The 9032-nt window shown below is 44.3% G+C and overlaps 1 protein-coding gene across 1 annotated transcript; it reads right to left on the bottom strand.

Moving 5' to 3' along the window:
* Positions 1 to 5312: 5312 nt before the first annotated feature.
* On the bottom strand, positions 5313 to 6591 carry MOS (MOS proto-oncogene, serine/threonine kinase). Its single transcript, XM_006041513.4, has one exon. The coding sequence runs from the start codon at positions 6428 to 6430 to the stop codon at positions 5408 to 5410; it is 1023 nt and encodes a 340-aa protein (XP_006041575.1). The 5' UTR covers positions 6431 to 6591; the 3' UTR covers positions 5313 to 5407.
* Between the last annotated feature and the right edge of the window lie 2441 nt (positions 6592 to 9032).

The raw sequence follows: 9032 nt of genomic DNA, 5'->3' as shown, positions 1-9032 counted from the left end.
TTTTGAATTTAGTCTTGATTTTCATCAGTTATACATGCACATCAAAGAGTCAAATAGTTGCACTAGAATTATTACTACCCCCCGCCCTGAATCCCTCTAGGATGTCACACAAAGTCTTAGAGTCTCCCAGCCACTTTTAACTTTTTGCTATCAATTTTGTTGTCTAAGTCTGCACCTCTAAATAGTGTGCTTATATAGACTCTTCTTGATTTGTTTAGTTTCAGTTATTGTTTAGTGACTTCTGTCTTTGGAAAATTAGGATCACTCCTGTTTCTGTTCTCTATAGTCATAATTCTCTACTCTTCCTTTCATCATTTTTATGTTATAGCTCTGATTAGATCAACATATTGTATTACATCATTAGAACTCTACAAGGCTATTTTGAACTGAATCATTTCTTATGAAAATTGGCTTTCCTTGTGCTGCCCAATATTTCATGCCCCCTAAAGGCTAATAAACTTTCTGTTTTATTTGCTTTGTTTTCTCTGTACTCATCATTAAGTTAAATCCAGACTCTCTTCAAATTATGGAAGTATTCTTTCAGTCCATTCAAATACAGATATTCATTTACTTTATTTTCTTTGGGTCTTCAGACCTGCTCCAGTCTGCTTGTGATCTTCACTCACTGTCAGCTTTGCCCTTTGTCTCTGTATTGTACTGATTTCCTGGATCCTGTGTTTTCTTTTTCTTCTTCTTTGGTTTATATACTCGCTTTTGGTGGAGTAAACCCTCAAGTAGTTCCCTGAGAAAAGGTGTACAGAAGTAAAATTGTGAGACCTTGCATGTGTGGAGAGGTCTTTAGTCAGCTTGATAGTTTGGCTGGGTATAGAATTCTACGTTGGAAATGATTTTCCCTCAGAATTTTGTAAGTAGTAGCCTCCATTATCTTTCAGGATTCTTATCTTTGGTAAGTGATCTGGATTTTTAATAAAATTCCTGGAGGTTTTCAGGACTTTCTCACTGCCCCTACTGTTCCAAAATCTTATGGTAATATGCCTTCTGGTAGTGTGTTTTCATTTATTGTCTGGGAAATCATCTTTTCAATCTGGAAGATTTTGGTTTCTCAATTGTTGATACTTTTATCCTATTTTCCATGTTTTTCTCTTCCTAGAACTTCTAAAATTTGGGTATTAGTCTTCCCAGACTGAACCTCCCATTGCCTTGTCTTGCTATTTTCAATGTATTTTGCTTTTCTCCTGGTTTCTGAGAAATTCATTTATCTTTATGTATCAATTTTCCTAATGAATTTTAATTTATATTATTACCATAGCTTTAACTTCAAAGCTCTCTATACTGTTTTCTAGGTTAAAAAAAAATAAACCTTGTTTTTTTCAAGTAACCAATAGTGCCTTTTATATAGGTCTCTAAGGATAAATTTTTATTTTCCTTTTTCATATTAAAGGATTTTTTATAAAAGAAATAAACTGAGCTGTCTGCTCCCATTTAATGCATGCATGCTCAGTTGCTAAGTTGTGTTCAACTCTTTGCAACCCCATGAACTGTAGCCCACCAGGCTCCTCTAACTGTAGAATTTTCCAGGCAAGAATACTGGAGTGGGTTGCCATTTCCTTCTCCAGGGTATCTTCCCAACTCAGGGAGTAAACCTGCATCTCCTGCATTGGCAGGTGGATTCTTCACCACTGAGCCACCAGGGAAGCCCCAAGTATACTCTATATCTACCTCCTTCTATCAGCATTGGGAATGATACTATTTTTGTCAAATACCTTTCTGTTTCCCTTTAAAAACCATCCCCAATGACACTATCCTAATGTTGTAGCAAGTAATGCCTCCAACAGCAATTTTCTTGGTTGACTTTTGTGAATTAGATAAAATACATTTAAACGTTTGAAATCATGAAGCTAAGACTAGGGTATTCCCTGACATCACCACCATTCTGGGTGGTGAAGTAGAATGGTTAAGGACATGGGTTCTGGCCCAATCACTTAGCTGTGTGACCCTGGGAAAGTTTTTCATTTCTCTGTGTTTATCAGGGGGCTTCTGTGGCTGTCTTGTGTTTCTGGACCCCATACCCAGTGACCCTCTCAGTTAACTGCTTTCCGAGCTCAGCAGTGGGTAGACCCTCCTCAACACTCTCTGTTCTCTTTTGCTCTCTCATAACTCTTGTAAACTTAGCTCTGTATGATCTCAGCCCTGTTCTCAGGAGTTTCATCCTCAACTTGTGCCCTCTACACGGCCACCTGCTCTTCAGAGCATGTATTTTTGCAAAGTCTTTCTGGTATCTGCCATGACAAGGTCCTCCCCTGAGCCACCTGCCACGGCTCCCTGCTTTCTTTCCCGGCAAGCTCTTCCAGTCATTAGGCATCACTGCTGACATTTGGAGTCTGTACATTTTCTCTGTCTCTTAGTGTTCCTGACCGCGGGGTTTACAAGGTCCCTAGACCCTTTTCTCTGTGTCACTCTATGCGGTTCCCAGGAGCAGGGAAGATGTTTGGATCTGAGCTGTGGCCATGTTCGTTTGGGGAACTGAATTCCATAATTTATTTAAGAATGCTTTTAACAGGTATCTTTCCATGGCTTGTCTGTCTGAAATAAGGTATTTCAGCATAGTTCAAATCTTGTTTTAACACATCTGGTGTAACAAACTTATCCTCTGTAATTTCTTCAATCCATTGTATTTTAAACATGCCAACCATGAACTCCTGTTGCTACCATGCACAGAGGGAAGCTTTTGTTGGTATGGGTCTGTGGCTGGTTTGTCCCCAGCTTTGTAGACAAAGCCCAGAGCACTGGACCAATACCATGCAGTCATAGACAGCTCCCTTTTGCTTCCCTGGAGAATGGTTCTAACCCATCACCTCACTCTGTGGACCCCCTACTCTCAATCTCTCTTAACAGAAGAAAGTGGAAGTCCAAAGATGTGAACCTCCCCGGTCCCTCTTCCTCCTGCTTAAAGTCTCATCTGTGGTGGCAGTTGTCCTGCCCTCTGCCCACATCCAAAAAGAGACATTCTTCCTCTCCAAGGCCACAGTCTCTTTCCTCTGGCATTCCTTTTCATTTCTTACACAAGTTCTTAAAACCTCACTGGTCATCACTGTCTCCTCTTGCTTCTTTCAAAGATAAACTCACTTCTTTTATCCCAAAAGTAAACTCAACCAAGCCAGCAATTGCAAAACACTTCTGTGCATCTCACCCCCTCTTAAGTTTTCTGCTTCTCCCTTCTGCCTCAACAATCGAAGCATAGCTTCTATATCAAGCTGTTGCTCAAAGTGGTGTTGTTAAAGGCAAGTCAACTTTGTCCTAATGACCTCACCCAGTCACTTCATTCTTTAAAGACCAAGTGCAGCTCCTACATCATAGAGACATCACTTTGCCGACAAAGGTCCATATAGTTACAGCTATGGTTTTCGCATTAGTCATGTATGGATGTAAGAGTTGGACCATAAAGAACACTGAGCGCCAAAGAATTGATGCTTTTGAACTGTGGTGTTGGAGAAGACTCTTGAGAGTCCTTTGGACTGCAAGGAGCTCAAACCAGGCAATCCTAAAGGAAATCAACTCTGAATATTCATTAGAAGGACTGATGCTGAAGCTCCAATATGTTGGCCATCTGATGCAAAGAGCCAACTCATTGGAAAAGACCCTGATGCTGGGAAAGACTGAGGGCAAGAGGAGAAGGGGGTGGCAAAGGATGAGATGGTTGGATAGCATCACTGACTCAATGGATATGAGTTTGAGTGAACTCTGGGAGACAGTGAAGGACAGGGAAGCCTGGCGTGCTGCAGTCTATGGGATCACAAAGTGTTGAACCCAGCTTAGCTACTTAACAGCAGCAGCTCTTACCTAAAGCCCTTGCTGAAAGTGTTGTTGCTGAACAGAAGTCAACTTTGCCCTAAAAACTGGGTTCAGTCACCTCATTGTTCTAAATCCATCTACCAGCAACCATGGCCTTGATTTCTAGGATGGGAATCTGGTTCTCCTTGTCTGCTTGCCTCCATCCCAATGTTAAATTTTACTATTCCTCAAGGTTATTATTTCTTCTCACATTGTGTAATCTTTCCTTGTTGTCTCATGCAGATAACTGGAAAAGGGACCCAGTTCAGAAGTATTTTAGCAAAATTATACAAGTTCAAAATATCACAAGAAATCATTTAACATATTATTCCTACAAAACTAAATTTATCTCAATTTGAGAGTTGTATGTGTGAAGGTCATTAGAAACAAGTAGGTTTTTGGAGGAGGAAGGAAAAGTAATCTTTTTTTAAAAAATGTGTTCACTTATGTAGTATGGGAACAAAATTAACTGTTAGTAGTTTAAATTTAGGTGGTGGGTATGGAGCATGTTATTTGAGTATCAAAAGTTTTGGCATTTTCTAATTCAGTTCTGTTTTGGAAACCCTGGTTTTACAAATAACAAATCTGAAAAAGTGCAGTACCATGGAACCGTTACAGTAAGCACAGTAGATGAGAAAGCAAAACATAACTCTGTAAGGAGATAAGGTAGGTCCTAAAACCACCAGGGGGAGAAGGCAATGGCACCCCACTCCAGTACTCTTGCCTGGAAAATCCCATGGACGGAGGAGCCTGGTGCGCTGCAGTCCATGGGGTCGCTAGGAGTCTGACACGACTTAGCGACTTCACTTTCACTTTTCACTTTCATGCATTGGAGAAGGAAATGGCAACCCACTCCAGTGTTCTGGCCTGGAGAATCCCAGGGACGGGGGACCCTGTGGGCTGCCATCTATGGGGTCGCACAGAGTCGGACACGACTGACATGATTTAGCAGCAGCAGCAGCAAAACCACCAGGGGGCTTCTCTGGTGGTTTAGCGGTAAAGAATCTGGCTGCCAATGCAAGAGACTCTGATTCCATCCCTGGGTCTGGAAGATCAGGAAGATCCCCTGGAGGAGGAAATGACTACCCACTCCAGTATTCTTGCCTGGGAAATCCCATGGATAGGGGAGCCTGGTGGCCTACAGTCCATGGGATCAGCAAAGAGTCAGACACTACTTAGGGACTCAACAACAACAAATACAAAGAATAGCCATTTTAATGAAAACAACAAGAGTTATGAGCTGCTGTCCTCTTTGTTGGGGTTGCAGACAACTATTTTTTTTTTTTTTTTTTTTTTTACAATTTATTCAGGAATACCTGTTACTGCCTGGAGGAGGGCATGGCAACCCACTCCAGTATTCTTGCCTGGAGAAGCCCATGGACAGAGGAGGCTGGCCGGCTGTAGTCCATGAGGTAGCAAAAGAGTCAGACATGACTTAGCGACTAAATAACGACAAAGAGCACCACGACCGCTCTGCAGTTTGTCTTAGAAAAAGCATTCGAGATAAAGGGAGTTTTTTAGGGACTTTATTTTCTAAAAATCCATCCTACCTATATGATTTTTTCCCCCGCTAAATCTTCACTTCGTTAAAAACGATCAGAAACAAGACAGACGCTTATCTGGATCCAGTCTCGAGTCCTCCCAGCTCCTCTTTCAAAGCGTGGAGGTCCCCCAAGAGAAGTTCTGCGCTTGGCCTCTCGGGAGCAAGGGCCGCCCAACAGCGCTGGACGATGCCCGCCAGCGTCTTCCTGGGGACCGAGTCGGTGAAGACGGGTGCCTGGAGGGCGGGCCGGAGGTGGTAGGCCACCACGGCGTAGAGCACGTGCTGCCGCTCCCCCGAGAAGGGTGCCTCCCGCGTGCTCATCTGCCAGAGGGTGATGGCGAAGGAGTAGATGTCGGCCTTGGGTGTAATGGGCTCTCCTTTGAGCAGCTCCGGGGCTCGGTGAGTGTAGGTGCCACCCAGGTGGTGAGGCGTCCGCGGGCTCCGCAGGTCTTCCAGCCTCGCGGAGCAGCCGAAGTCCCCGATCTTGCAGACGTCCTGCTCACTGATGAGGATGTTGGCCGGCTTGAGGTCCAAGTGCACGATGCTTTGCGCGTGGAGGAACAGCAGGCCGCTGACCACGTCTAGGGAGTACTTTAGACACCTCTCCAAGCCCAGCTGCATGCCTGAGTCCCCGGGGCAGCCGGGGGGGCCGTAGATGACCTGGTGCAAGGTGATGTTACCCCCGAACTCCATGATAACGGTCCCCAGGCTGTCAAAACCCGGGGGCGGGTGCGTGCTGGCCGCCAGCACGCGCACGATATTAGCATGGCGCAGCCGGGCCGCGTTGAGCTCGGCCCAGAAGCTGCGCCTTGACGCCCGCGGGTTCTTGGAGCACCGGCTCACCTGCTTGATCGCCACGCGCACGCCGTGGTAGGTGGCCTCATACACCGAGCCAAAGCCCCCCGCGCCCAGCCTCCGTAGCAGACACACCTGTTCCCAGTCGATGGAACACCAGGCCAGCCGGCGCCGGAGGCGCTGGGCCAGCGGCGGGATGCGACCCAAGAGCTCGCAGGGGCTGCTGCAGGGCCGCGAGTCCCCCGACGACGGCGAGAGGTCGCCGGGCAGGTGAGGGCGCCGCGGGAGGGGCGAGGGCATCTCTCCTGCAGCGCGGACCCCGCGGGGGCGCAGGTGAACCGGCCTGGAAGAGGGGACCCCGCCGGCCTGCAGGCATCACTGGAGGCCGCCCCTGCGCTCCACCCCGTTGTTTGTCTCCTCTGCCTTCATCTTCCCCAAAGGAGCCACATCTGTGCGATTCCTTATCGAGGACTTTTATCAGCTGGGGAAACCATCTGAACGCAGGCAGCACCACAACCCCATTCAGATGAAGGCATTTCCCTTGGGCACTTACAGTGAATTCTTATAAAACAAGCCCTGGAAGAGGGTTCACCGGATAAACAGTTGGACTTGCCCCAGGAATCACCCCTCTTCTACAAGTTCTTGAATTATTATAAAGTAGGCTTCCCCCCCCCCCCCCCCCCCCTCCAAGTCTCATCCGCTGGGCGTCATCGGTCCTCAGATCACAATAGTGCAATCAAATTTTTTTCACACTTTGCAGGCTATAATGATTGTCAGTTTATTCTCCAGCTGCACTAAATCACTTCCAGCAGTTATTGGCAGAAAGAGTTGAAACATGAACAGCTGACACTTGTTGAACCGATTACAGGGAAAATTAGGTGCAATGTTCACAAAGGGATGAAAAATGGTAAGCTGAAAGTGATCGATCCAAACAGAATCGCTGATACAGGTCACAGCACAAACACTCTGAGTTCATAAGGGAAAAGAAAATTCTCTGACACCCCATTCAGCTGATAGAGCAAATTAGCAAGACTTCTTAGCAACATATGGAGTCCTTAGCAGTCCTTGGGGTCCATGGCTGGCTGGCGCACCCAGTAAGCTCACTTGCAGAAGAGATTCTAGACTTCACAGCAAATAAGTTACAGAAGTTCTGAAGCAGAGTTAGAGGAGGAAAAAGAATGAAAATGATTCAGAGCCACAACCAGAGTGTCAAATAATAACAAATAGGAGAGAATCCTAGGAGAGGAAAAACTGAAGAAATAAAAAGAGTCACAGTCATATACTGTTCCTCCATATACTGTGGAAAATCAGATGTTGAAATCCAGGGTCTTGCTGTTCAGCCATGAGTTCTTCTGTTCTAATTTTTATTTAAAAAAAAAAAAAGACAGTTTTCATTTCATACCTTTGGGCGGAAAACCAACATTAACACCCTGTTCATGAAAAAACACAGGAAGATGTTAGGATCTACCTTTTGAAAAGTCAAATGGTAAAGTTTTATCTTGACTTTATTTCTACTTAGAAATAGACTTAGCAGACTTTATTTCTGCTTAGAAATAGACTTAGACTTTATTTCTGCACTTAGAGCACATAGGTGATGTGTAAACACATTTTTCTGATGATGGGTCTATGCTTCTGAAGTATATTTGTTCCAAGAAGATATGTTAATAAACAGTCCATTTACATAAGCTATTGGAAGTCTACTGAACCCTAGAATAAGATTTGTATTCTATATTACCCCTGTGACTTACCATGTGATGTCATGTATAATATTTGACCTGTTTGAGCCTCAGTCTTTTTACTTAAGAAATCAGGATAATCATTAAAATAAACTTCTAAATTTTGGAACAAAATTTGGGGAGCCCTATCTGGAGTAATGGAGCTTCCCTGGTGGCTGAGACAATAAAGAATCTACCTACAATGCCAGAGACCTGGATTTGATCCCTGGGTAGGGAAGATCCCCTGCAGAAGGGAATGGCAACCCACTCCAGTATTCTTGCCTGGAGAATTTATGGACAGAGGAGCCTGGTGGGCTACAGTCTATGGGGTCACAAAGAGTCAGAAAAGACTGAGCAACTAACACTATCTGGAGTAATAACAAAAATATAAAAAATGTAAACTATTAAATATTATAGTAAAAATGCAGATATGTCAAACCTGAAGTATAAAAAAGATAACAGTGGATAGAGTAAACTAAGAAAGTACAATTATATTCTATATTAAGTATATATTGCAGAATCTATTTCATTGCTGTCACATAGTAGGAATTACACTCTAGGGCTCTGAAACTGTTATATGATATCAGAAATGCTGTGAAGATTGGCCAAATGAGAGCAGCAGAGTGCCTTAACTTGAGCATTACACATAATGCAAAATGATGTGACTTTCTATAATGTAATCTTTATTATTTTAAAGATAATAAATAGCATAAACTATTTATTCTTCACAATTTGACTTTATTATGTACATAAAATATAAGGTAATAATAAAAATATGGTACTCTACCCATTCACATTTGGAGAAGGCAATGGCACCCCACTCCAGTACTCTTGCCTGGAAAATCCCATGGACGGAGGAGCCTGGTAGGCTGCAGTCCATGGGGCCCCGAAGAGTCGGATACGACTGAGCGACTTCACTTTCATTTTTCCCTTTCATGCATTGGAGAAGGAAATGGCAACCCACTCCAGTGTTCTTGCCTAGAGAATCCCAGGGATGACGGAGCCTGGTGGGCTGCTGTCTATGGGGTTGCACAGAGTTGGACACAACTAAAGCGACTTAGCAGCACCCATTCACAAACCCTAAGTTCATTAGATCCATCATCTGCCAATCTGCCCAAGAGTATTTAACTGGATATTCAGTATCTCAGGCCAGATGACCTGGGTTTCTTGCCCCTAATTTTCCTCAT

Source organism: Bubalus bubalis, chromosome 15, assembly GCF_019923935.1.
Source record: "Bubalus bubalis isolate 160015118507 breed Murrah chromosome 15, NDDB_SH_1, whole genome shotgun sequence".
Classification (NCBI taxonomy): Eukaryota; Metazoa; Chordata; class Mammalia; order Artiodactyla; family Bovidae; genus Bubalus; species Bubalus bubalis.
This window is presented reverse-complemented; position numbering and strand designations above follow the sequence as displayed.

Excerpts from the sequence above, each read along its gene's own strand:
- MOS (XM_006041513.4), bottom strand. The coding sequence starts at position 6,430 with ATGCCCTCGCCCCTCCCGCGGCGCCCTCACCTGCCCGGCGACCTCTCG.